The 27,330-nt window shown below is 57.0% G+C and overlaps 1 protein-coding gene and 1 pseudogene across 1 annotated transcript in view; one reads left to right on the top strand and one right to left on the bottom strand.

Moving 5' to 3' along the window:
* The first annotated feature begins 202 nt into the window (after nucleotides 1-202).
* Nucleotides 203-27,330, top strand: part of TTBK1 (tau tubulin kinase 1) — a 35,555-nt gene continuing 8,427 nt past the window's right edge. Inside the window, exons 1-12 of the mRNA XM_070361163.1 lie at nucleotides 203-310; nucleotides 5,324-5,471; nucleotides 5,710-5,783; nucleotides 5,981-6,121; nucleotides 7,057-7,161; nucleotides 7,596-7,661; nucleotides 8,081-8,173; nucleotides 8,259-8,384; nucleotides 9,702-9,856; nucleotides 11,000-11,231; nucleotides 11,469-11,647; nucleotides 14,298-14,859. Of these exons, the coding sequence (XP_070217264.1) occupies nucleotides 203-310; nucleotides 5,324-5,471; nucleotides 5,710-5,783; nucleotides 5,981-6,121; nucleotides 7,057-7,161; nucleotides 7,596-7,661; nucleotides 8,081-8,173; nucleotides 8,259-8,384; nucleotides 9,702-9,856; nucleotides 11,000-11,231; nucleotides 11,469-11,647; nucleotides 14,298-14,859 (1,989 nt within the window). The remainder of the gene's footprint in view (nucleotides 311-5,323; nucleotides 5,472-5,709; nucleotides 5,784-5,980; nucleotides 6,122-7,056; nucleotides 7,162-7,595; nucleotides 7,662-8,080; nucleotides 8,174-8,258; nucleotides 8,385-9,701; nucleotides 9,857-10,999; nucleotides 11,232-11,468; nucleotides 11,648-14,297; nucleotides 14,860-27,330) is intronic.
* On the bottom strand, nucleotides 4,000-4,386 carry LOC106701049 (small ribosomal subunit protein uS8 pseudogene; annotated as a pseudogene).

Here is a 27,330-nt window from a genome sequence, read left to right as displayed (position 1 = left end):
ACAATGCTTCCCCCAGTGACCCCTGGAGCATCTACCCAGTGGGCCAGGGAAGGATGCCAGCCAGGAGAACGGAAGTCGCCTCTTCCATATCTGCAAGTGGGTCCCGGGTCCTAGCCCGCCTCCCTCACAGTCCCTCCCCACTCCCCAGGTAGATGGCCCCCTCAGGGCAGGCCCTGCGGACACCCCTCCCTCCGGCTGGCGAATGCAGTGCCTAGCGGCCGCTCTTAAGGACGAAACCAACATGAGTGGGGGAGGGGAGCAGGCCGACATCCTGCCGGCCAACTACGTGGTCAAGGATCGCTGGAAGGTGGTGAGTGAGTGACCCGGCGAGACAGCGGGAGGGGAGCGGGGAGGATGGAAAGGGAGGGCTTGGAGTCCTGTTAAAACAGGTGCCTGCGGCGGCCCTACCCTAAGAGGGAGGTGCCCCTAAGCTCATTTGCACAGGGCTTGCAGGTAGTTCTTTTGCCTACACTTGTGGACCATCGCTTTCTCCCGGTGCCCCCTCTCCAACCCCGCCGTCTCTCACCCCTTTCCCCGCTAGGTCATGTTGGTTGAAACAACTCTTGGTTGGATGTCGGAGCGGGAGCTGCAGAGCTCAGGGAGGGGAAGAGGGCGGGGGTGGGGGAGGGGGCTCTGTCTCTGTTGGACCTTGGAGAAGGGCAGCGAGTGAGCCCCTCCTCTTCCGCAGAGGACAGAAAAGCCTGGGTTCGGGGAAAGAGGCCCTGCAGGCGGCTCCCACCGCATCCGCACTCCATCTTCTCCATCCACCCTCCTCCCCTCACGGCTTTCTGCGGCAGGTGCAACATGCCGAGACTCCATCTCCCAGCGTGCCTTGCTCCTCCAGCCCAGGCCTTCAGGCTGCTTGGCCTGCTGGGAATTGTAGTCCGAGACTCCTCAGGGCTTTGGGCCTCGGATGGGAGGGAGAGGCGTGAGGGTCGAGGCAAAGGCAGTGCAGTGTATGCTGAACGAGACCTACTGTAGAAATACTGATTTGTTGTTGGTGGTGGTAACGCGGGAATCTTAGTTCCCCAACGAGGGATCGAACCTTGCTCCCGGGCAGTGCAAGCACAGTCCTAACCACTGGACAGACGGTGGGGGCTCAACTCACCAGAGGTGCACGGTTCAAAGGAGAGTGGGGCGGCCCGATTGCCCTGCAGGTTACCATGGCAACAACCACCCCGTGGGCTGGTTTGCCAGTGGCCCAGGGAGAGGGGCAAAAGCCACAACCATTTGTTAGAGATGTCCCTGGGACTGGGAGCAGGGGGCGAGAAAGGAGCTGGAGAAGCCAGAGAGCAAGGGAATGGGCTGTCTGTGTCCCAGACGGGGCTTCTCGAGAGGGAAAGGGAAGGGACAGAAATCAGGAGAGGAGGATCCAGGGCAGAAATCAAAGGAATGAGGGTCTGGCAAAGTGAGGAGTGTTCCTCCAAGGCCCCACCCCCACCAGGTCCTGCTCAGGGCAGTTTCTGGCAGATTGGGGGCAGGAGGACTTTTGCACTGAAGAGGTGAGAAAAAGAGGGTGTTCACCAGCATAATGAGTTTGGGTTAGAACTTTCCTGTGCTTTTTGAGGGAGGGGGTGGGAGATGAGTGGGGAGAGAAGTGGTAGAGGTCAGGTCGGGGGACAGGGAGCAAGCCCTTAGTCTTTGCCAGGGTGAACTCTCTTTCCCCTCACTCTCTCCCTGGATCCTGGAGAAATAGAGGGTGGGGTGCCAGATGCACCCCCGTCAGCCAGTCTCCACAAGGGCCAGGAGGGAGGCACAGCTCAGGAACCAAGAACAAGCCGCCCAGATGGTCTATGCCAGGAGAAAAGGAGGGTCCGTGGCACTAGATGGAGTATTTAAAAATGACAGCTTTCTTCTTGAGGGGTGCCTCTCAGAATCAGAATAAACAACTATAATAACAATAAAAACTTAGCATTTATTTTGAGCATGTACTGTGGCCAGGCAATGTGTAAAGTCCCTTACATGCCTGACCTCAACAACCTATGGGATAAATACCATTATTATTCCCATTTCACAGGTATGGAAACTGAGACACAAAGATGAGCTAACTTGCCAGGTTCCCATGACTGGCTGGTGAAACCAGGTCTATCTGATTGCTGGTGCAACAGTCACAGAGCTCTGCCATTCATTTCCCAAGAATTAGCCTCTCCAAGAATCAAGATCACAGAGCCAAGGGAGAATTGTGACCTATTGTAGTCCCACTCATTTTACAGAAGGAGAAAAGCAGAAACTCATCCTGGGTCACCCAGAGCTGGCCCAAGAAAACAGCTTTCCTTTTTCCTAAGTGAATGCTGGTCCTACTGTGTCCTATTGTATCGAGGTCCTTCAGCAGTGGAGGGGCTCCTGAAAAAATGTAGGAGGGAAGGAACAGGGTCTAGTTATGAGGATGTTCCTGTTACTGGGCGTGGGCAAAGCTGTCCTGTGACTTTTGTGGGGCTTGAGCAGTCAGTTTTGCCTCCACTGGCCTCTTCAAAAATAATAAAGTACTAAAAATTGCAATTGTGTGATTGCACTGCTATAATAAGGAATAAATTAATATTATATAATAAAAATTTTATCTAAAAGTTTATTTATTCCCTTCTGACTTTAAAAGAAATTAGAACATTTTCATGGCCTTCTAAAAGTATTATTAGGGAACTAGCCTCTGTGCCCGGTGTACTTTTCTGCCCCCAGAGGTTCTGTAATGGGTGGGTAGGGGTGAGTAGGTAACTAAGAGAGGAGAAACACTGTTTGGAAGTGGAGGTGGTAGAGAAATACCCTTTGGTCTCCTGGGAAATTCCGGAGGAGATGTCAGAAATGTCTTGGGTGCCCCAAGCTCTCCTTACCATCTCTAGCAAGGATTTTGGAACCTGGCAAATCTGGGCTTGAATCTCAGCACTCATACTGTTAATGCCAGTATGGTCAACAGTTCCTACAAAATTGCAGTTAAGAGCATGGGTTCTGCATTAGATTGCCTGTGCTAAGTCGCTTCAGACGTGTCTAACTCTTAGTGATCCTATGGACTGTAGCCCGCCAGGCTCCTCTGTTCATGGGATTCTCCAGGCAAGAATACTGGAGTCGGTTGCCATGTCCTCCTCCATGGGACCTTCCCGACCCAGGGATCAAACCCGGGTCTCTTGCACTGGCAAGCGAGTTCCTTACCATTGCCTGGATTTAAATGAAACCTGGCTTTGCTACTTACTAGCAGTGTGAACTGGGGCAAGGTACTTAACTCTCTGCGCCTTAGTTTTCCTTTTGTGCAAAATGACAACTCCTGTGAGTTGTCGAGAGCCTCTGGGGATGAGCTGAGATGAAATCTGTGAGTCTGGAGCAGACAGAACCGAAGGGTGGTGGTTGTACCCTCTCCCTTGCCCTTTTCTCCATATTGCCACAAAGAAAACCATAAAGGTATCTAGAAGATACTAGAATCTCCCCTGAGTTTAATGTTCCCCAAAAGAAGACCTGCCATGGGTTCCCTTGAGCCTGCCTCTGTCTCCTCCTGTTCAAAATTCTTCTAGAAGCCTGACCTTACCTTTTATCTCAAGCAGAGAGGGACCCTGGTGTCTCCCTGTTCTTCCTCCACCCTCTTTCTTGGGCACAAGAACCCAACCAGCCTTCCACTTGTCTTCTCCATCTTCCAGGCATCCTCCTCTCTCTTTCTAGAGCGTTTACCACTGTGACCCGCTGGGAACTCCCAGTCCTCAGCTCTGCCCTGCCCCCTTTCCTCCGCTGTTCCTATGTTTCAACCACCATTAAACATTTATTGGGCGTGTGAGTGCTGAGTAAATGCTACAGGAAGGGTTCGGAGATGCGCGAGGCTCAGAGTCAGGAAGCCCAGCTGCGGCTGGTGTGTTACAAGCCAGTTACAAGCCAACAGGACAGGAGTAAGGGCTCAGGAAGAGAACAGGCTATTCATGATGGATGGGCTTCCTTGGGAGGTGAGAATGGAACTGTACAGCTTTCTTTCTTTCTTTTTTTTTCCCTAGTGAGGCATTTTATTTGCCCTGATTTGTTACAACCCTAGAAAAAGAATCTCAGGATTTTCCCTCCTGTGTTTTTTTGTCTTGCTTCCTCACATTTCATGATGCCAGCTGGGGCTATCAGTACAATGAAACCACGCTGACGGAGCGGGAACAGGTTATTCTGCCATTTTTCTAGACCTTTGAGTTGCTCCTCAAATCTGGGGCTGATCCCCTTACATTTGTCTAACCTACCTATGATGTTCACAACAATTTTGCCAGCTCTGTGAGCACTGATGATTTCAAGCTCACCAATGTAACCATGCTTCACCGTCACAGTTAGAAACTGGATGGTGACTCTAGAGCATAGCCTGATAAGAACCTGGCATTTGCTTCTCTTTTTGTCATTGTTGATGCTCTTGAGAGCATCAGCCAGAACCTTCATGCACATTATTTTGGTGGAAAGATGGCAGAAACGTGTGTGCATCTTTCTTAAACCAAAGAAGTCCCCACTTAGAACTCAGCACCTTCTCCCCTGTCCCCCCATCTTTGCCAGCAGCACCCTCACTCTCCAAGAGCCCTGGGCCCCTGACTTGAAATGACTTTTAATCCTGTCCTCTAACTCAGCTCTGCTCATCTCCCCTGGCCGATTCTTCCTCTCTCACAGTTCTCCCCTCTGTCTTTTCTCACTCCTTGCCTGAGGATGCTGGAGGAGGGGGGCCCAGAGGGTCAGAGATCCACTGCAGTGCTCCCTGGGAACACAGATTTTTCTCCAAACTTCCATCCCCTCCATGTTCCCTGGGATAGGAGACTCACCCTGGTTTTGGGCATCTGATCTCAGGCCTCAGGAGTGACGTGGGCAGAGAACACCCTTTGTTGAGTACCCGCCCCCCACCCCACAGACACTCTCCTCGAGATGCTCTCTGCCCCCGGTGTCATCTTTCAGGAGACTGCCAACCCCAGAAAGGGCCGGCCTCCCTGGGGGACCCACCTGAAACTGCGAGGTTCTGGAAATTAGTTTTGCTTCTGGATGGAGGCTGCTCAGTCTAGGTGGGGGATGGGGGAAGTGTGGTATTTATGTCCTTTAAATGGCTCACAACAGTCCATTATCTCTTCAGAACCCTGCATGGGTTTGTCTCCATGTCTCTGTGGAGTCTCAGGTCTCATAACTTCCCCCTCTGCCCACGTGACGTGTGGCCCTGTGTGTATGTTGGTGGGGGCGGTTGCTGAGCTGTCTCTAGCACTAGGAGAGGAGGTGGGAGCACTGGTGGGTGGGGGATCCTCTTCTCCAAGGACACTGAAGGATGTGAGCCAGCAGTGGGTTGGGTGGAGAGCTACTCAGCTGATCCCCATGCCCCCTCTTCCCCTCTCCCCTGTCTCTGTAGCTCAAAAAGATCGGGGGCGGGGGCTTTGGTGAGATCTACGAGGCCATGGACCTGCTGACCAGGGAGAATGTGGCTCTCAAGGTGGAGTCGGCCCAGCAACCCAAGCAGGTCCTCAAGATGGAGGTGGCTGTGCTCAAAAAGCTGCAAGGTATGGGTCCAGGGCAGGAGGGGAGGGGAAGGGTGATGGGGCCCAGGGCCGGTAGGTGATGGGTGAGGGGCTATGGTACCAAGAACCACGATCGGCTTAAGGTGGAGGGGGCGGTGGGGGAAGTGGCCAGGGCCCAGGGCTGGGGGACCAGGGATCAAGAGCACCCCAGGAGCCCACCTTAGGGCTGGAAGTAGGAAGAAGGAGTGGGCGTTGGGAGACCCCTGTCTGTGCCCCTCAGGGAAAGACCACGTGTGCAGGTTCATTGGCTGTGGCCGGAACGAGAAGTTCAACTACGTGGTGATGCAGCTCCAGGTGAGCCCCCGCAGCCCACCCTCCCTCTCTCTCCCCCAAGAGATCTGGTGGGGACACCTGGGGTAGGATGTAGACTGTGGACTCCGGAGGAGCGGGGAGTGGGCACGAGCCTTGGCGGGGTGGCGAGGCTGGGCCAAGCGTCACGGTGGCGGTGGACTGCTGGACGGCAGCTGAGCAGGGCCCCACCCGCACTGCAGGGCCGGAACCTGGCTGACCTGCGCCGCAGTCAGCCGCGGGGCACCTTCACGCTGAGCACCACGCTGCGGCTGGGCAAGCAGATCCTGGAGTCCATCGAGGCCATCCACTCCGTGGGCTTCCTGCACCGCGACATCAAGCCGGTGAGGGTGGTCCCCTCCTCCGAAGCTCCCCCCACCTTCTCCCCTTCCCTGGGCCCCCTGTTTCTTCTCCAGAGCAGGGGTTGGGGTGGGGACAGCTTCTTCTGCCTGTCCCCTCCTCCTGCTCTCCCTCTCCAGCACCGCCTCCTCCTCCCTGCTGCCTCCCAGGAGCACCTCTGCCCACCCTGGCCATGCCCATGGCCTCCCTTATCTTCTGTCCTCTTCCCTTTTCTCACCCCTGACCTGAATAGTCCTTGAACCTGGAAAGGTGAAGGGGCTGGGGAAAGATGGAGGGATCGAGGAAGAGGACCTAGGGGCTGCGGTTTGGGAAGAGATTCTAAGTAGCTAATTTTGTGACATCTTGGGTCTTGGTGTTGGGGAAAAGCCTCCGATTTAGAGTGGTGAGGAACTTGCCTGGTGGTCCAGTGGCTAAGACTCTCCACTCCCAATTCAGGGGGCCCGGGTTTGATCCCTGGGCAGGGAACTAGATTCCACATGCTGCAGCTCAGGCCCAAATACATAAGTAACAAATTAAAAAAAAAAAAAAAGTGAAAACAGGCCCAGAAAGGTTGGTTGAAGGGCCCAAAGTCACACAGCAAGGACAGTGCTGGCCGCCTGGTGCCACAGAGCAGGACGGCTACACTGGGCCACGTGGTCCTGCCGGGAGTCCCGGGGATTCCGAGCCAGGCTGGGTCACCTCCTGCTGTGTGATCTGGGAGAAGCCCCCAGCTGGCCTTCAGTTTCCTCCCCTCTGAAATGAGGATAAGCACACCTGCCCCTCAGACGAGGGTCCGTGTCCTGCTCACACGATGTTTTTCTCTCATGTGAATGTGAGGAGGGGTGGAGGGGCCCTCACCAGAGCTGTTTGTCTCCTGAGGTGGGCCAGGTGGGCTTGGAGCCCACAGGCGGCCTCCCTCACAGCTGCTGTCTTCCCCCAGTCAAACTTTGCCATGGGCAGGCTGCCCTCTACCTACCGAAAGTGCTACATGTTGGATTTCGGGCTGGCCCGGCAGTACACCAACACCACGGGGGACGTCCGGCCTGTGAGTACCACCGCTCACCGGAATCCTGGCGTCCTCACCTCAGCCCCTGATCTGGGGAGCCTTCACCAGCCTTTGCTGAAGCTCCCTAGACGGGCCTGGCCTCAGTGTCACTCAGCGCTGAAGCCACATACAGCCCGTTCCCTCTCCCCCGTGGCCTGAGTGCAGGCCATTTCCACGCCCTGTGGTCTGTCTGCCCACTCCAGTCAAGGGCAGATGAGCAGGGGAATCAAGCAGGGGCAGGAGGCAGGTTTAAGGCTGGGCTTGTGGGTCAGGCTGCTCTTGACCCATGTGATCCGGAGCGGGCGTGGGGTTGGGGGCGGAGTGGGAGGCTGGCAGGGCTAGGGTAGGCTGAGGAGGCTTGGTAAGCAGGGTTGAGATGTGGCCCTGGTCAGGGGCGGCGGGTGACATTCCTGTTGGTGTCCTCCCCTCTGCAGCCTCGGAATGTGGCCGGGTTCCGGGGGACTGTACGCTATGCCTCGGTCAATGCCCACAAGAACCGGGTGAGTGGCTGGGCCGGGACTGGGGAAGGTAAGACAGTACGGGCACAGGTCAGGGGTGGGGTGTGCGGCTGTTGGTGGGGTGGAGAGGAGCCCAAGGCAGGGGCTGGAAGCTGCCCCTCCAGAGACCCTGGAGGAGGGGTCCCCTGGTGTGTCCCCTTGACGTCACCTTCTTCCTTACTTGGAGGATCCCCTCCTCTCTGTGCCCACTACGAATCTCTGGAGGATGAGAAAACTCACACAGAACTTTTGACTGAGGGATCCTGTGTGTTGGTGGGTCAGGAGTGGAGCCATAGCTTCAGGGAGACCCTAGCTCTGCCTACAGGCACCCTGACTGGGGTCCCTCAGTGAAGGGTCAGCCCCCACTCCCAGGGAAGGACCTGAGAGCTGTGGGTGACCCCCCTCCGCACCCCCACCCCCAGGAGATGGGCCGCCACGATGACCTGTGGTCCCTTTTCTACATGCTGGTGGAGTTTGCAGTGGGTCAGCTGCCTTGGAGAAAGATCAAGGACAAGGTAAGGCCAGTACAGCTGGACCTGGGGGTGGCGAGGGCATGGAGGGCAGCCGGGGCTCCATCTCCCGGTGCCCTCCTGCCTCCAGGAGCAGGTAGGGATGATCAAGGAGAAGTATGAGCACCGAATGCTGCTGAAGCACATGCCCTCCGAGTTCCACCTCTTCCTGGACCACATTGCCAGCCTCGACTACTTCACGAAGCCCGATTACCAGGTGGGAGCCTGCCGCCCACTCCTGCACCCCCTTCTCTGTGGGTTGCCGTCTCCAGCACCATCTCTCCTGCTGAGGCCCCACGCCCCTGCCAGCTTGGTCCTGAGCACCTCTCCTGCTCTTCCAACTGCACGAAAGAAACTGTTCTCTGCTGTTGTAAACACCAGTCGCAGCTCTGATTTATCAAGAGCTCACCCTGCTCTCAGCGCTTTTCCTCACTTAATTCATTTAAGCTTTAAAACAAGCCTTTGGTGATATTGCGTGTTCTTCATGTTATTATTCCAGCACTTAATCATTAATGAAACCAAGTGCTTTCAAGGACTTTACATCGAAACTCTGTAGGAGACCAAGTGGGATGATTGTCCCCATTTCACAGATGAGGAAACTGAGGCCTGGTAGCCTGGTGAGGAGCAGGGCAGGGCTCGGGCACACTTGCCTCCAAGTCCAGGGCTCTTTCCAAGGTGCCCTCACCACACTCCTATGGGACCTGCTGACCCTGATCAAAGAATGGGGAATACAGTGTTCTGCCAGGACCTGCTGTGTGCCAGGCATGGCCACACCCCTCGGGAACACGGATAGTGTCAGGCCCACAGTGGGCCCACAGTAAAGGGGGTCCGGCTAGCAGAGAGAACTGTCTGGAGAGAGAGCTAAGTCAAAGTGGGAACGTCTGGGGGACTGCCACCTCCTAAACCCAGAGACCCGGTTGTTGGCAGAGATCCCTTACTCGGGTAGTCAGGAGACCATGCCCCTTAGTCCTAACTGAGCCTCATGGGGTTCCCCCAGACCACACAGCTTCCAGCACACCCTGTGCTGAGCCCTGTGGCTGGCTGCTAGAAATGTAGAGGCGGCAGGTAGGCCTGTGAACAGTTCAAACTGAGGCTGTGTGGGCGAGGGAATCAGGGAAGGCTTCAGATGGGAGAGAACGGTGGGCTGGGCACTGCAGGCAGACGAAGCATTCTGTGCAGAGGTATGACCCCAGGTGGCGGGTTGGGGAAACTGCTGCTGCTGCGGCGTCCGCGGCGCCGGTGGCGATGGCAGAGGAGGCTGGGGACAGGGATGAGCGGGACACATCTCCAAGGGCTTGTGTCCAGCCAGGGGGGGAGCTGAAGTCCAGACAATAATTTGCATGCTGATTTGCATATTGTGTGCATGTTTTCATTTAAAATCAATGTGCCCTTCTCCTTCCAATGCCCCCTCTTGGCCCCTCTCTGTCCTGGAAGGCCCCTGTCTTCCCCTCTGCGACCCCAGCACCTGCCCACCCCCTCCTGGCTAGCCCCCGGGGTCACCGCTCTGTCCTCCCGCCACCCCCGCCCCCTGCAGTTGATCATGTCAGTGTTTGAGAACAGCATGAAGGAGCGGGGCATTGCCGAGAACGAGGCCTTTGACTGGGAGAAGGCGGGCAATGATGCCCTCCTGTCCACGAGCACCTCCACCCCGCCCCAGCAGAACACCCGGCAGACAGCAGCCATGTTTGGGTGAGTCTCAGGAGGGGCGATGGCCCTGTCGGGGGGCAGACGACCCCTGCCCTGCGGTGTCACCTGGGAAGCCAACCCTCTCCTCCTCTTCCTACCCGGACGCCACCTGACTGTCTCTCCTGTTCTCGATGCTCAGAAGCGGGGCTCTTGAATCCCAGGAAGTCCTACCATGTCTCCACCTTCAATCTGGGGCTGCAATGGACATCCTTATTTGGAGTTCTTGACCTTTCTGGGGAGCAGGGATCCCTGATTGAGGGTCCCCCGGGGCCCACAGTTTGGTGATCACACATGGCCAGGTCTTGAGCCCCAGCTCTGGGCCCTGTAGGGCTCAGAGAAGAAATTTAATAGCCCCTGACCTCAAAATGCTCTCTCTCAGTTGAGTGGAGGATGTTTATAATCGATGAGTCGGCGAACTCAGATCCAAGTGAAAAGCACAAAACTGAGTGGCCCAGGGAGGGGCCAGAGTGAGGAGGTCTCCCCCTGCTCCACCGTCCCAGGAGTGAGTCAGGGGACCCGCTGGGGAGACTCAGCAGGACTTGGCGGCACACGTGCTGCCAGTTCTGTGATGACATTGCTCGAGGAACTCCAAAGTGATTCTTTCTTTAGACCCATTTCCTAATCCCCAGGGCTTCCCAGGTGGTGCTAGTGGTAAAGAAACTCGCCTGCCCGCGGGTTTTATCCCTGGGTTGGGAAGATTCCCCTGGAGAAGGAAATGGCAACCCACTCCAGTATTCTTGCCTGGAGAATCCCATGGACAGAGGAGCCTGGCAGGCTACAGTCCATGGGGTCGTATGGAGTCAGACATGACTGACGCACCTTAGCAGGCATGTACGCCTAGTCTCGAGGAATCGGGACAGCAAACTGCAGTAGGGAGCTGGCAGGGCCACGAAGCAGCGAATCTCCTAAATAAACAGAGCCAGGTGGTGCTGTAGCCCGCCTCCAAGCCTCTGCCCACCGGACCCACCTGAGGGTACTGTGGTCCCAGAGCGTCTACGAACCAGAGATGGAGCTGGGCCTATGGACGCCCCCAACCTGCCGGACCTCTCCTGTGCCCCTGCCCAAGGGTGATGGGTGGTCTCCAGGGCTAGAGGAGAGGGCAGCCCCCCACCAGCCTTGCCCACGGCCCCCTCCTGGCCTCCACAGGGTGGTCAACGTGACGCCAGTGCCCGGTGACCTGCTCCGGGAGAACACCGAGGACGTGTTGCAGGGCGAGCACCTGAGCGACCAGGAGAATGCACCCCCGATCCTGCCTGGTCGGCCCCCCGAGGGACTGGGTCCCAGCCCCCACCTTGTCCCCCACCCTGGGGGTCCTGAGGCTGAAGTCTGGGAGGAGACGGATGTCAACCGGAACAAACTCCGGATCAACATTGGAAAAGTAACTGCAGCCAGGGAGGGCGACATGGGTGGCCTTCTCCCCCTGCCCCCTTGCTCCCCACCCATGGGTCCCTCTCCCCAGCCACCTGCCTGGTCGCCCTGCCTCCTTGGCCTGACGCCCTCCCGGGATCACTGGCACCCAGTGCTCAGACCTCCTGCTCCCTCCTTCGCCCTGAGAAAACCACAGCCCCACAGCCGCCCCATCAGCCCCAGCTCATGGGACTCCCCTCTCCTGCAGACCCCCGCTGTGGTGGAGGAGGAGCAGACCCGTGGTGTGGGGGTCCCCAGCTCCCCGGTGCGGGCTCCCCCAGACTCACCGACAACCCCAGTTCGTTCTCTGCGCTACCGGAGGGTCAACAGCCCTGAGTCCGAGAGGCTGTCCACGGCAGACGGGCGGGTGGAGCTGCATGACAGGAGGTGGGTCTGGAGCCAGGGGTGTGGTCCAGGGCCCCTGGTCCCCCCCCACCCCATCAGCTTCTCACAGCTGGTCTGGAGGAAGGGCAGTTTCCAGGCAGAGGTGGGGGACCCTGGAAGGGTTATGAGATTTACGCTTGGGACTGGGGACTCGGTTAGAATCACTGACCAGCCCTGGAGAGGGTGTGGGAGTGTAGAGGGCCCAGCTTAGGCCACGAAGGGGCGTGGGGTGGGGGTCAGGCATAGGAGGAGGTGAAGGCTGAGATGGTAGGTGGGTGTGCTTCCAGAACCTCTTTCCCTAGGGACTAATTACAGAGGCCTCAGAGCAACTGGGAAGCTTCCTCCAGCTCCAGCGGAGGGCCTGGAGAAGATTCAACGGGTGTTGGGCGTGTTTGAGGAGGAGACAGACCAAGCTTTGGGGATCAGGGCTTGGGAGTCTGAATGTCAGGGAGAGAGAGGGGACCTGGTTGATGTGAGGGAGTGTTGGGAGAGTTGAGAGCCAAGGTGAGCCTTTAGGATGTGGGATGAGAGTGGCTGGTGGAGCTTGGTGCCCCATGGCCGCCAGGGACCAGGGCCGGATCCTCATCTGGTGGGTGGGACCACCTCGGGTGGAGAGAATACCCCACGTCCCTTGGTTTGGGGTGGGGCTTTACAGCAAGGTGGGGGCCTTCTCTGCACCAGGAAAGGAGTTGCTGCCCAAGGCCCAGCCCCGGGATAGGGGGTCTTGTCCACACCCCTGTCCCTTCCTGCCCCGCCTCAGCCACCATCCCCGCTCTGGATTCTGCCCCAAACTGCGCTCCACCTCCGGGACTGGCACAGTGCCCCTCTGGGGTGCTCAAGACAGGGCAGCCCTGTGCCAGTCCCTCTGGTGACCCCAGGACGGAGGGATGCAGGCCCTGTCCTGAGGGAGCCGTCAGCCCTTACACACACACTCATATCCACAGATACTCACACTCTCACAGGTTGAATCCCAGGGACAGAAGACCACATTTTCCTCCCAGTCGCCCAGAGGGTTCAGGAAACAGGGAGGAGTGAGGAAGGGCAGTTTGGAAGGGAGATGAGTGGAAGAGGGAGGCGGGAAATGCCCTGAGCAAAGACAGTCCTGGAGAACACCTTGGTCTGGCTCAGAGTGAACGCTTGTTTAAGCGGAGGAGAGGGTCAAGGGGAGATTTTCTGGAAGGGAAGGGCCAGGATCTCAAGCAGGCTGGAGGGCTGGGGGGCTCTGGGGCACGAGGGAGCAGGAGAGTGTATGAAGCAGATGGGATCAGGGTGTGCCCCTCCCTGCTTGCTTCAACCACCCCCCACCCCATCTTCAGCCTCTCTCTCCTTCATGTCCATCAAAACAAGCCATGATCTTGGGAAAGCAAGTGACGTCAGCCACTTAAATGGGAGTGTGAATGTAAGACCCGGTGACCTTTCTTTGTTTTTTTTTATGTTTATGAACAAATCGATAAAAATGCTGTGCAGATTAGTGTTGGCAGAACCCACATAGGCCAGGGTGGGAGGAGGCTGAGAAAGGCTGACAGGAGGCTTTGATCTGTACCACTCCCCTCACAGGCTCGATGCTAGGGGGAGGATGGCAGTCAGCCCCCTGCCCACAGCCTGAGTGTGAGTTCTCCGCGGTTCTCAGCAGGGCACCCTGGAATGTTGGGGAGGACAGTTCTTCCTTGTGTAGCATTCCTGAAGAATATCCTCACCTTGGGGCCGGTAAACCCCAGTTGAGAACCTCAGCAAGCCATGTGAGATTCACAGCACAGGTTAAGATAACAACAAAAGAGATGTCCCCAGGTAGAATCAGTGTCCCAGAGGCAAAAGCCAGAGGGGACCCAGCCCCTGTCTGGCAGAAGTCATCGCCTCCTGGGGCGGCAGACTCATAAACACACACATGCTCTGACGTGAGGGGACCGAGGCAGCCCTGGGAAGGCAAACTAGCCCCCCATCATGCAAGAGGGAACAGCTCCCTATAGGAGTTGACACCAAGCTGGGGTGGACAGCCCAAGGTGGAAGGGCAGGCTGTGTAGGGGGAGGTGCATTTATAAAGGCACAGAGGAAAAAGCAGGTGACTTTGAGATGGGTCTGGCTAGGGGAAATGGGAAACAGGGCCTCTGTCTGGCTGCCAGGCGCCTTGAATGCCAGACTAAAGCATGTGGACTTTGTCCTGGGCTGGTAGGGGGGCTGTCACTGGAGTTTATTGGAGGAGGTGAAACCAGCCAGGTAGGCCTGAAGGGTGGTGGTAGAAGAGGCCAGAAAACCATCAGCACACTCGAGGGCAGGTGGGTGTGTTTATCTTGGGCACATCGGGCGCAAGCCTGGGTCGGGTGGAAGCCCTGGTGGGGCAAGCATCAAGTTATCTTTAGGAAGATCCAAATTTCTGGGAGTGCTCTGGAGGGCAGTGTTCCTTGAGCCCAAGAATTTTACTTACTGCTTGTTTAGATTCCTGGAACATAGTAAGCATTCGAAAATGTGTGTTGAATGAATGCATGAGTTCTTTGCAAGGACTGAGGTTGGAGGGTGGCAACCCAGGAGGTGGCTGAGCCTGGCCCGGGGTGGGAGAAGGGCAGAGTCAGGAGGTCCCAGGCATAGGGCTCCACCTTGGGGTCCTTGGGGATCCAGAGAGGCCGGGCACTGAGCTCCACGTGGGGTGGCTTTGCAGGTCACGGATGGATCTGCCTGGCTCACCCTCGCGGCAAGCCTGCTCCTCGCAGCCAGCCCAGATGCTGTCAGTGGACACAGGCCACGCCGACCGGCAGGCCAGCGGCCGCATGGACGTGTCAGCCTCTGTGGAGCAGGAGGCCCTGAGCAATGCCTTCCGCTCGGTGCCACTGGCCGAGGAGGAGGATTTCGACAGCAAGGAGTGGGTCATCATCGACAAGGAGACGGAGCTGAAGGACTTCCCCCCGGGGGCTGAGCCTAGCACATCGGGCACCACGGACGAGGAGCCCGAGGAGCTGCGGCCGCTGCCCGAGGAGGCCGAGGAGCGGCGGCGGCCAGGGCCAGAGCCCGCCGTCCGGCCCCGGGGACGCGGCATGCACACGCTGGCCGAGGAGGACCTGCGGCTGACGCCTTCCCAGCCCCCGCCACCCCAGCTGAGCCAGGCCGATGGCCGGTCAGAGACATCACAGCCCCCGACGCCTGGCAGCCCTTCCCACTCGCCCCTGCACTCTGGACCCCGCCCCCGACGGAGAGAGTCGGATCCCACTGGCCCGCAGAGACAGGTAAGGCTGGGCTTGCACCCCACTCCCCACCCCTGATGCCCACAGTCCTGGCGTGCAGCTGAGAGTGCTCCCGTATGCTCCCTGGGGGCTGCCGGCTAGCACCCAATGGTTGCAGCCGTGATGAAGGGAGGCAGCTTTAAGGGTCTCCAAGCATGATTGTGGGGGGCAGGGTTCTGAGTCGAGTCTCGCCTTCGGGGCAGTGTCAGCCAGGTGACAAAACAGGAGAAAGACCTCCCAGAGCATGGGGACAGGGTGTGCAAAGGCCCAGAGGCGGCAATCAGAAACACTGATCGGCGGGTTGCAGCAGACGAGGCTGCGAGCTGAGTCCCGGGGCCCCGTCCAGGAGGGCCTTGGCCTTGGTGCTGGATTCTGAAGGCTTGGTGAGCCACTGAGAGGACAGAGGAGCCTGGCAGGCTGCAGTTCATGGCGTCGCACAGAGTTGAACACAGTGGAAGCGACTTAGCACGGCACGGCGTGGCAGGCTTTTAAGCAGGGGTGCGACATGATGCCATTGATACTTTTGAAGGGTCCCTCTGGCTACTGTGTGGAAAATGGATTGAAGGGGCACAAACCTATCAGTAGGAAGGCCACAGGGCATACGCCAGCAGGAGAGCGCCCTGGGGGCGTGGAGCAGGGAGGGGACTCTGGATGTGGGGCAGGGTGGATGGAGTCTGGGGGTGTTGGGGAGAGGACCAAGGGAGTCGCTGCTGACACCGGGCATTCTGGGTGGGCAGCGGAGCTGTCGCTGAATGGTTTCAAAGGGAGCATCAACTCAGATTTGGACACAATGACCTCATGGTACCTGGGGGATGTCCACTGTGGAGGCACTGGGGTTCAGGAGAGAGATCTCAGTGAGAGATATGAATCTGGGGATCTCGTAGTCCACAGGAGTGGGTGGTGTCACTCAAAAGAGGACTATGTGGAGTGGGGAGAGCCCAGGGTGAAGGCAGAGCTGGGATTCACACCTTGAAAAAGAGTGAGACGAAGGGGCGAGAACACTCAGGAAGAGGGCTCCCTGAGTCGAGAAGGAGCTTGCTGAAGAGGGGCGAGGGCAGCGGGGGGTGTGCTGGGTCAGAGCAGGCACTGTGCCGAGGGTGAGCTCTGAGAGCCAGGATGTTGGACAGTGATGGGGAGGGAAGGAGCCAGGGCAGGGGGGGACCGTAAACCGGACACAGGGGCCGGCATGTTGGCAGCCCTGGGAGGACCCGGTCAGGTTGCCGTGGTGCCTTCTCGTGTGGGAGGCCTAAGGGACGAGACAGGATGGGCACAGAGAGGCCTGGTGGTGGCTGCATCATAAATGCTGGGGTGAGGGGCTGCAGCCCGTCTCATGGTATTCTGGGGTTTTTTTTTTTGGCAAATATGGGGTGTCCGAACAGGCAGAAGGTCCCTGGCCTGCTTGGGTTTCCCTGTGTGGTGCAGAGACTGACTTCTGACCCAGGAAGTGGCTCCACCACTCACCCTGGGTGCTGACTGGGGTCCATGTCCCCTCAGAGGACTGGGGAGAGCCAAGGAAGTGATGCTAGAGAGCTCAGGGCCCACGTGCGTTCCCCTCGACTGTCCCGTGTGGGGGCCTGCACACGGGAGACTCTGGGAGATGCCGGGTGCAGGGCCGGTTCCACTGAGTGCTCAGGTCGGGAGGCCTGGCCAGGAGACCCCGGTGCCCCGGAGGAGGCGGCTCCAGACAGGACTGTCTTCAGGCCCCATCCCGGTGTGTAGAAGAGACAGTTTCTAACCTGAGATCCTGAGACTGTACATCCTGGCCTTGTCCTGGGCACTGGAAAACTGGAGGCTCAAAAAATGGGGACCATGAGCCCCCACCCTGAGAGGTCCTAGCCAGCCTGAGTTGGAGGCTCAGCCAGGGCAGGGCTTGGGCAGCATGGCTATGTTGCTGACCCGGGCTCTGTTCCCATCAGAACCAGCACTGGGTAAGCAGGAGGTGGAGCAGAATCCGTCTGGGCTCCCTTGATCCCCTCTCATTCATTCATCACCTCATCATTCCACACCTACTGCGCCTCTGTGTCAGAGACCAGAGGCATCAGAGATCAGACACACAACAGGCTGGGCCCTCAGGAGGTGCAGGGTCTAGGAAGGGAGACAGATGGTGGTGGTGCATGTGGGGTGGACAGAAAGCCCAGAATTAAAGTCAGGAGGCCGAGTACAGGACCTGGGCCCTTCTAGTCTCTTCCTGGTGCACTACTCTAGTCTCAGAGTTGTGCAGCTGAGCCATCTGCGAGGCTTTTCTCACCTTCAGATACCCCCCTGGTCCTGGGAGTCAGCCTCACTTTGGGGAATTCCAGCCAAGGGGGTGAGATTTGGAGGAGCAGACACAGGCCTGCTGTACGGTCAGTCTTGGGCTCAGGTCCTGCTGATGACAAGGATGGGTACTGCCCGTCTCAGCGAGCAATGGGGTCGTGTGAGTCTGGCCGGGGTGTTAGGTTGTGCAGGCCTTGGTTTCCCCACAGTGCACAGAAGTGAGCTTGGGCAGCATTCTACAGCCGCGTGTGTGCTCTTCTGTGTCAGCTTACCCAAGAGTGTGCAATGGTGTGTGGGTGTGTCCATGTGTCCGCGCACACACATGTGGGTGCACTTTCAGAGTGTGTACAGCATGTGGTGTGTGGAGAACCCCGGACATCTACAGTGTCCCCACTGGCGGGGTAGTCGCTACAGTGATGGTTCTAATGAGAATAAAGAGCAGCGCTGCTTACCTGAGCTTCTCTATTCTTCCCACGTAACCCTCACAGCGACACAGTGCAGAGGCCACCCCTGCTTACAGGGTGAGGAAGCTGAGGCTCAGAGGAGCTAAGTGTGTAGCCCTGGGTCACCAGCTGCTAAGGGGTAGAAGTGGGATTTGAATCCAGCCAGCTGGCTCCAGGGCTGTGCTCGGAGCCACACAGTCTGAGGGCTGTGTGTTTAAGAGAGGATCAGGGGCTTCCCTGGCGGTCCAGTGGTTAGGCATGTTCACTGCCAAGGATGCAAGTTCGATCCCTGGTCGGGGAACTAAGATCCCACAAGCCATGCAGTGCAGACAAAAAAAAAAAAACAAGGCTGAATCTGGGACTTCCCAGGTGGTCTAGTGGTTAAGACTCTGTGCTCCCACTTCAGGGGGCACTGTCTCTGATTGGGGAACTAAGAACCCACAAGCCACGGGACAAAAAAAGAAAGAGAAAGAGAGAACAAACAGACCAGAGACAGCAGATGGTTTGTGCAGGGTCAAAAAGAGCCTTTGTGGTGTGTGGGTGTCTGTTTGTGTTGCGTGTGCACACGTGTGTGCCTGCTGGCTGGGCCATGGCAGCAGGTGTGCCTGTGGGCATGTCGGTATCTCTGTGTGTGTCTGGGTGTGAGCACGTGGGGCAGGACATGTGTTTTCCAGGGTTTCAGTGCAGCAGAGTGAAGCCTAGCCCTTCCTTCGCCGAGGGCAGGGGAAGAGGGAGGGGTGGACTGGCATATTTTTTTCCTTCTTTTGGTCTGGAGAGAGTCTTGAGCCTGGGTGAGGTCTCCACACCTGACTGCACCTGGAATCACAGTTTGTGGACCTCCCTGCATCCTGTAACACAACTAGATTAAGTGGCTCAGGGCAGGCAGCAAGTCCCTGCAGGGACCCCACCCTACAACCTTTGTGCAAGGAAGCCCCTCCGAGTCCCAGCTCCGTCTGCTCGGGGTCTGATGTGTGAACTTCCTCCTAAAAGCAAGCTTTAAAGATAGGGACACTTGCACGTCTCCATGGGGAGTAAGGACAAGGATAGTGTGGAACCAGGCAGTCTTAGAGCATCTGTTGTTCTTTGGTGTGCGTACCATGACCCTTGAATGTTTTTTTTCTTACACACACCTTCATTTCTCCTCTCTGGAATTCACCGTGCAAATCAGAAGTGGCCGGGAAAGCTAGGCCAGAGGGGAGGGCAGTGGACAGAGTGTGGGGTCTAGGGGAGGGATGTTTACCCTCCTTCACCAGTTGTCTCTGGCTGATAACCCAGCGGGTCAACATTTCCTGAGGACATGGACATTTGTTTGGCAGCCCCTAGAGCATTTCCCTGCCACGTGTGCAAGAGGCTGGCGGACAAAGATGAATCAGGCTCACAGGCAAGGGGGTAGGGCGAGGATGCAAAGGTGGAGACGGTGTTTACACTCAAGGGGCCACAGGGACATAACGGCAGACTCTTGTCTGCTCGGAATGGAGCCAGCCTGCCAGGAAAGCTGGGGTGGCTTCACAGGTGTGACACTTCAGCTGGGCATGGAGGACAGGGAGGTGGCCACAAGTGGTGCCTGGCCTGAAAGGGCAGGACATGCTGGAACTAAGTCCCTTTGGCAGCTGACCAAACTCTGCCTGAGGTGCTGAACTGGAGCCGCCAACATGTGCTTTGAGAAGGGTGTGAACAATGGTGGGTGCCGCTGGCCCTTGGTATGGCCACGTGGGCCGATGGACACGTAACCCTCAGTGCAGACAGGACTAGCTCAGAAGGATACTAGACTTGGCCACAAAGAAGCAGGAGGGGAAACCATGGTGAGGCCAGTGAGTGTAAGGCGACCCACAGCATATCCTTTCTCCCCCTTTCCACGCCAGGCCCCTGGATACCCCCACTCAGTGGCCACGGGGCGCCCTCCTCCTCAGCCCTTTAGCAGCTGGCCCAGCCAGTCCTCACTGCGCCACCTAAAGCTTTGTAAACTGGCCTCGGTCCCAGGAAGAGCTTGGGGTCAGGATGGGCAAGGTCAGATGACAGCAAGTCATTGTTCCTGTCCCCACATGCCTGGGACACAGAGCCCATTTTCTCTTTTCCCTCTGAGGGCATGAGAGCAGCGGGGCATGGGGTGGCCAGGTGAGGTGGCCAAGCCCTGCCGTGTCTCTCAACTTTAGACAGGGAAAAGCTGCCTGGGAGAAATGACTTCAACTGGCTCCTCCACCCCCCAATCCTCTAAACTCTTTCTTCATTCTTGAGAGTGATAAACAGCTCACATGACACAGCATTTACACCATGGCCAGTACCATTCTAAGGGCTTTGCATATTATAACACCTAATCCTCATAAGAAGAGTCTTAGGAAACCGTAGTTACTCCCATTTTACAGATGAGAAAGCTGAGGCATGAAGTAAAGTAACTTGCTTGAGGTCACCCAGGTATTAAGTGGTGGAGTTGGAATTCAAAATGTAGTTGGACTTCAGAGTCCTTCCCTTCTGCCACCTCCTCACTGAGACTCTGAGCATGGGGGCAGGGCTGTCATCGCAGAGGGCACTTAGCTGGTGTTCTCTCGACCTCATGAAGGGCGCAGAGTCCAGCTGGGGAGACAGATGGTGCACAAATGCCGATACATTTTAGAACGGTCTTTCCAGGGGGAGGGGGCAGGATTTCCCCAGCCCAGAGGGAACTCCAAACTATATAGAGCTAAGCCAGGAAGGCTTCCTGAAGAAGGTGAGTGAGCAAGGTCTCCGGGAGGAGACCATGGTGTGAGGAGGAGGCGGGGGAAGGGCGTTGGAGGCCGGAGCCTAGGTGGTGAGGCAGAACGTGAGGGTCCGGACCCTGCCCACCTGCCCGCGACGCCGGCGCCGCAGGGGCTGTCAGCGGTGGGTGGCCCCCGAGACGGAGCTGTCGATCGAGTCTGTGCCTGACACCTCTTTTCCCTCCACTCTTTTGGTCTCTTTCAGTTGGAGGAGGACAGACTCTCGGGGCACTCCCTCCCGCGGTACAGCCCCCTGCGACGACTGGCGTCCTCCGTGTTCTCCTCCTCCACGCTGGAGACCGAGCATTACCCTCACCCCGGCGGCGGCAGCTCCTCCGGTTCCCTCATTCAGCGCAGCCGCTCGGCGGAGAGCAGCCCCGTGCGGGCGCCCCACCGGCGCCACGCGCCCCTGGCCGCCGGCAACCACAGACTCGTGCCCTCGGTGCTCCGCATCTCGCGGTCACAGCTGCAGCAGGTGTGGGCCCGCTTCACCCACAAGACCTAGGCTGGGCCCCCCCCCTCCTGGAGGGGGCAGGTGGGGGGGGCGGTGGGGAGCAGGCAGAGACGTGGTTCCTTCCCAGGACGCAATAATCACACACTCACACACCCCGACCCTCCCTGTCATGCAATACAGCCCCTATAACGTTGGCCCAAGGTACTGTAACCCCCCACCCCTCACCCCCTCCATCGACTCCCTCTGCTTGGTGCCAGCCAAATGGTGCAGGGAGGGGTGGGGCTGTTGGTGCAGTTTCTGGGACAGGACAGGGGCTCTGGGCTGGAGCCACCAGTGGGTCCAGAGTCCGGTGGAAACTAAGGTGTCAGGGAGAGGCGTGCTGGGTCAGAGTCAGTCTGGGAGGGCGCTTATTCTGTTTAATCTGTGATCTCTTGGCATGGCTGGGCATGGTCCACCCTTGGGGAGGGGATGCCGGGAGACGGTCCCTTTTGGTGCGCTGTGTGTCTGTCTCTCTGGGCAGGGCGAGGTGTGTGGCCCAGTGTATGGCCAGCCAGCTTTGGGGTTTGGTGGGAAAGTGCCTCTGTACTCAGTGACGTGGGAGGAAGTGGCCCTGTGACTCAGTGAGCCCTTCCCAGGCCACGGTCACGGAGGACAATGCCCTGCCCTCCTGCATCTCAACCCAGGAGTCCTGGAGCTCAGCCCACTGTAGGCTGCCCCTCCCCTGGGGCATATGTTGCCTGGCCCAGCTCCTTAGGAGCTGGGGAGGGACGCACAGGGAGGGGTCTGGGGTCTGCCCCTCAAAGCAAGCTGGGGCCTCGGGGTGATGGGCCCTGCCTAGTAGTAGTGGCAGAGAGGGTGGTTGTTAAGGATGTGAGAACTGTGAGCTCAGAACAAATTCCAGACAGCAGCAGTCCCACCAACGCCCCTCTTAGAGGGTGACTCCTTCCAGTGGGTGCTCAGCCAAGCTTTTTGGTCCCTAGGGGCTTTGGTGAAGACTGAACACTGGGTAGGCTGATCAGAGGGGGATCAGGAGATGGGAGGGGGATCAGGATGCCAGATTGCGCTTTCTGCCTGTTTCTCAGCACCCAGCCTGTCACTGCAGGGACCCCAAGGTCCTCTGTCTTCACTCCGGCTCATGTCATCCAGCACCTCTGTTCCCCTGGGGAGTGGGGCAGTGGTGAAGATGGCTCTAGGAAGGGCAGGGCCAGTACAGGAAGGGAAGGAGAGGAGGAGGCCTGAAGGCCTGCAAAGTGTTTATTGCAGTAAGGTTGCCTCTGTGTGTGTGCTTTGTGCTGGTACACTTATGAGCATGAGTGTGGTTATGTATGAGAATGTGTGCATGTGGCAGGGTTGCCATGGATAGATGCTCAGGCTGTGCACTGCACAATTCTAGGGAGTGCCAGTTTCATAGCCCCTGATGTGAATGGCACCCAATGAAGTTGCCCAGTGCTGCAGTTCTGTGCAGGTGGGTGTGTATGAGTGTGAGTGTGTGTGTGTCTCTTAGGGAATCAGAAAGATGTTTGTGTAATCCTTGGTAGTTCCCTATGTACCTACTATCATCCTGGCTCCTGTTTCTCCTTCCTTGTTCACTTGATGTCTGCTTTCCTCCCAACTCATCTCCCTTCATCTCCTGTCTCTGATTCCAGCAGAGGCCTCAGGGCCCCTGCCTCAACCTAAGGGTGCCACAGTCAGTGAACAGTGCCCTGAGCCAAACTGTTATCATAGGTGGCTCACCCATGTGAGCCAAGCCCATACCCACCTCACTCCTTTCTCCAAAAGGATAGCTTAAGGGTAGCTGGGCCACGAGCACCCTCCCCGTTTGGGAATGGAAGCCAAACTGGGACCCACCGCCATCCTGACTGCTCATTTTTGAACCTCCTCAGGTCCAAGACTCTGTTGCCCTCTGGGCTGTTTTGGGTGGCTCTGCGCCCTGTGATGGCAGAAGGCAGAGGAGGGGTCAGGGTAGACCCTTCAAGAAAAGAGAAAAATCAAAGCACAAAGTTGGGGGGTGGGATGGCCAGTAGCCCTACTCCCAGCCTTCTGGCACTGCCTGCCTCCCTCCTCGCTCTCCTCTGGCCCTCTTTCCATGCTCTCTTGCGGGCGGCAAGCAGCAGGGGCTGAAATGAAGGGGAGTCTGTCCACCAGCCACTCCACAATCAGCAGCAGTTGGGGGCAGGGCCCCCGCTGTCTGGGATGAGATGAAACCAAGCCCTCTGTTATCCGGCATTTCCTTCCAGAGGGTTCTACTACCTGACCCTGAGCACAGCTCCCACACCATGACCAGAGCCCTGCGGTACTCTAAGATCCCAAAGTGCCTTGTGACCTATCAAAGATGACGGCACTAGCTTCAGCCTTGATTTAGCATCAGACATGTATTAGGGCTTCCCTGGTGGCTCAGCTGGTAAAGAATCCGCCTGCAATGCAGGAGACCTGGGTTCAATCCCTGGGTTGGGAAGATCCCCTGGCGAAGGGAAAGGCTACCCACTCCAGTATTCTGGCTTGGAGAATTCCATGGACTGTACAGTCCATGGGGGCACAAAGAGTCGGACACAACTGAGCGACTTTCACTTTCACTTCTTCAGTGTTTCCAAAGGTTTTGGAGGTGGGGAATCCTGTTTAGCATTCCCAAAGTAGCTGAATTTTTCAAACACACACACCCCAGAACTGACTATTGTGGGAAAGAGTGTGTCCTTTAAAGATCATGACTCAAAACATTTTGTCCTCTGCGGGACATCTTTTTATATGCCCTCCGTAGTGGAGGAGAAACTGTCTTATAAGCCATAAAGCTCTGAGCTAACCAGAAGTGGTCTTAAGACCAGGAAGTGGTCTTGATATTATTACCTTTTGAGGGTAGCTCTGACTTTTGGAACATCTAAGGCTATTTGAAGCCACGTGTGCTGAAGTAAGTTCATGTGAAGCTCAGCAGACCCCCATGTGGTTTGGAATCCAGTTGCTTGTCTCTGGGTCCTGGGCTGGGCAGGGAAGCTGTGAGCCCAGAGTGTTGTCAAGCTTTTTTCTTAAGGGTTTCCCAAGGAAGATGCCAGAGCGTTTCAAGAAAAGATATCCTGCCTGGGGCAAACGCATAGCCTCCCTGAGGTCAGCTTTGAAAAGGAACAGCACTCTTTATGTATTAGAAGATGCTATTTTTGTACTTTAAAGCCACACCCTGCATGTAGTGGTGGCTTCCAATTATTAATTAATTTATTTTATTTAACAGTCACTGGCACATAGAGCTTATCATGTGCCAGGCAGTGATCTAAGCACTTTACAAAAATAACTCATTTAATCCTAATAGCCTAGGAAGTAGATCCCAGTATTATCTGCATTAAATGGATTAATCAGAATATCTAATTTACAAAAGCATATTAAAACCCCCCGCCAATGCCGAATAACTGAGGACTTGTTTGATAGGAGTTTTAAAGTGTTTCAGTCTGTGTTATGGTCTGTTTATTATTTACTGTCCTTACTGGTTGGCCCCTCCTTGCTCTATTGAGGAAGAAGGAAGTTATCTATGAATCAGACTCTCCTTCCTTCTCCATCCCACTGGGCATGGGATGGAGTTGGGGGTGGATGGGTGGTCACTCCAGAGTTCTGGGGTTGGTTGAAATGGCTGGACCCTGTCTCTCCAGAGACCCCCCAACCTCTCAGTCCCACATGGCCCCAAGCATGCCCATAGCAGCTCTGGGGATTAGGTGGGTGGAGTAAGAGTTCCAGTGAGAAAGCAGGTGCTTAAAACCCTGTCCTCAGTGGCATCGGTGGGATCCCTAGGGTCAGGCTCACAGGCAGGGCAGATACTGGCATCCATACCACTGACCATGGAGATTTGAGATGAGTGTCACCAACTCATCTCAACTCACGTCAATAGGAGCCAAGCAGTGTCAGGGAGAGGGCACTTGTGGAGACTGTGGTAAACAAAGGGACCCCCACCATCCTCAGCTCAACCAACTGTTGCCAGTATCTTCCACCTTTAATGTGAAATCTATTTTTAAATATTGGCATCTAATTTTTTAAAAAACAACTTTTTAAAGAAAAACCACTGTGTGAACTAAACAAAATTGGTTTACAAGCAGAGACCCTGAACTCAGTTTGCAACCTCTCTGAGCAAACTCTCTGAGCCTGAGGATCCCCCTACCCCCGTCTATCCAAAACTGTAAGCATTCAAATGGGGACAGTGTTCTTCCCCAGGAACACAAACTGGGTGGCCTTCTTAAGAACAGGCAGCTCACGACCAGTGGGGATGTGTGGTGTGTGCTGTGTGTACATGTCAGTGAGCTCTTGGTGTGTATGCCTAAGTGTGTGTGTGGGCCAGTGGGTTTGTTCATGTTAAGTGGGGTCCTCCTCAAAGGACCAGTATTTTCTCTGTAAGACAGGATCCTAGGATCCTGTCACTGGAAAAATGCACTAGTAAATTCCCGGTAATGAATAGACACCCCCACCCACTTAAGGCAGCTTGGGTCACAGCAATAACCAGTCAATACTCACCACAACCTCTAGCATCCCAATCCCAGCCATCTCCTTTGCAATTCCAGTTGTGGGGAAAAAAGGAATGGCCCTGCCCAGCATAAGGAGGAAATGGTGGAATCTCTGAGCCATGCTGGTACATTAACCCTTGCTCCCCCAGCCAGGAGGGGCAGGTCCCTTCAATCCCAGGAAAACCTGTGTTCCTCTTTGTGGGGAGTCCCAGGACCCTCCTTTGCTATTTCTCCTCTGCCCTCTTTAGGTCCCCTTTTCTGGGGAGGGGTGGTGCTGTCTTCCCAGGCAGTGGTTGGGAGGTCTGGGCCACTGGGTGAGCAGAGGAGCCGTGGCAGTGTGTCTAATTGGGTGATCAGAGAGGACCATGCATAGGTAGGCTCTGGGGGTCACTGGCTATGGAAGCATAGAGAATGCGATATCCCCTGCTCGGGTTGATTTGGTACCTGAGGATGGAGGCATAGACCTCTAAGGAAAGCCTGAACACCACCCCACCCAACTCCCAAATTCCACTGGATTCCACCCCATAGGGCAGGAATCAGCCCACCCCCATGGGCAGTCCTTGGTAACAAGGAGCGTGGCAGATCACTCTCCTTAAGTTGGGGGGCATGTCCCCAAAGTTTGCATTATTCCTATTAGGGACAGAGGTGCCCCCAGGACTGGTGGGGTCAGCCTCTGAAAATTTTAAAGCATCCTTCTCCCTAAGGGAGAGGCTCCTAGACTGAGGACAACAACCCTCAAACATCCCCAATGGTTTCCCACACCACCCAGTGGGCTTCCCAGTTTAGGGAGCCCCTGGGCCTGAACGGCGACCCCAGCCCTCAAGGGAAGAGTTGAGAAGCCGTGGGGAGGAGGGTCAGTGAAGCCCAAAGGACTATGGAAACCTTCCGAGACCTCCGCTTCCACTTGGTTCCGCCGTGCGTCCCACCACCTACTCTCCCTTTTACCCGCACAGGCTGTCAGGGTGCGGGGTCTGGGGTTCACCTTGCCACGACTAACAGGCTCTCTCTCTGCTACACACACACACCCCCTACACACACACACCCCCTACACATGAAGTAGCTGCGCGCACACTTCATGCACTCTCCGGACAGCAGACTAGCGGCCCGGCCCGGGAGAGCGCGAGGATCGTGTTTCCGGGCCCCTCTGGCAGGTTTATCACTGTATTGGGACCCCCATCCCCTACATTCCCTTTTGTCCCCGCCCCCGCGGCCGTTGCACCACGAATGTACGTTCCAGTCTTTTTAACTAGCTGCTACGCGGCGTGACCAGGCGACCGCCCGGCCTCCGAGTCCCCCAGCTCGAGCCACGCCGCTCACGTCGCCAGAGTAATCCTCCCGGGCGCCCCCGGGCGTCAGCCTCTGCTTCCCCTCCCCGCCGAGCTGCCTGCTGCTAAAGTCCTTCCCGGGTTCTCGCCCCACAGCCGCCCGCCGCCTCCCGCCCCGCCGCGCGCTAAGGTTGAGTTGGCTCCCCTCCGCCGGCTCTGGGCCGCCGGGTCCCCGGCCCGGGGTGGAGCGGGACGGGTGTGAAGGCTCGCCCTTCCGTGCTCCAGGGCAGGGTGCTGACTAGGGCTGGGAGAGGGAGCTGGCCAATTCCGGGCTTCAAAAGCCCGGGTCGCCCACACCGGATTCCTGTTACCTCACCGCCTACAGGGCTGCCCCTACCCCTCCCTGCCCCAAATAAATTGGCCTTGCAATTGGATGCCAAAGAGCCCAGAGTTGAGGGGGAGCCAAGCTTTGAGCCTAGGTCTCTCAGAGCCACCCAACACCCCTTTTGGCCCCAGCCCCAGCCTCCGTGTCTCCTGCCCCACCCAACTTACACCACAGAGGGCCCTGGGGGTCCCCAAACATGCCCCCACTTCCAGCTCTTCTCTCTCCCCATCCCCGCAAATAAAACTCAGGGACCAACATCTGCTTCCTTTGCACTTGCTCCGTCGACTCCTTCCCCCCCCACCCACCCCCAGCCACTTGGAGGGGCTTCGGTGGGAGAGGAGTGGGGTTCTGGGCCCTTGTGGCCATCAGTATTGAATGAGGAGAGGGCTGGCCCCTGCCCCGCTGGGAGGTTTGTCTGGTGGGATGGGGGAGGCTCGCCGAGGGCCCAGCGCAGCCTTTTCCCTCCA

This window comes from Bos mutus, chromosome 23 (genome assembly GCF_027580195.1).
Source record: "Bos mutus isolate GX-2022 chromosome 23, NWIPB_WYAK_1.1, whole genome shotgun sequence".
Taxonomy (NCBI): domain Eukaryota; kingdom Metazoa; phylum Chordata; class Mammalia; order Artiodactyla; family Bovidae; genus Bos; species Bos mutus.
Note: the sequence above shows the minus strand (reverse complement) of the source record. Positions and strands in the feature narration are given on the sequence as shown.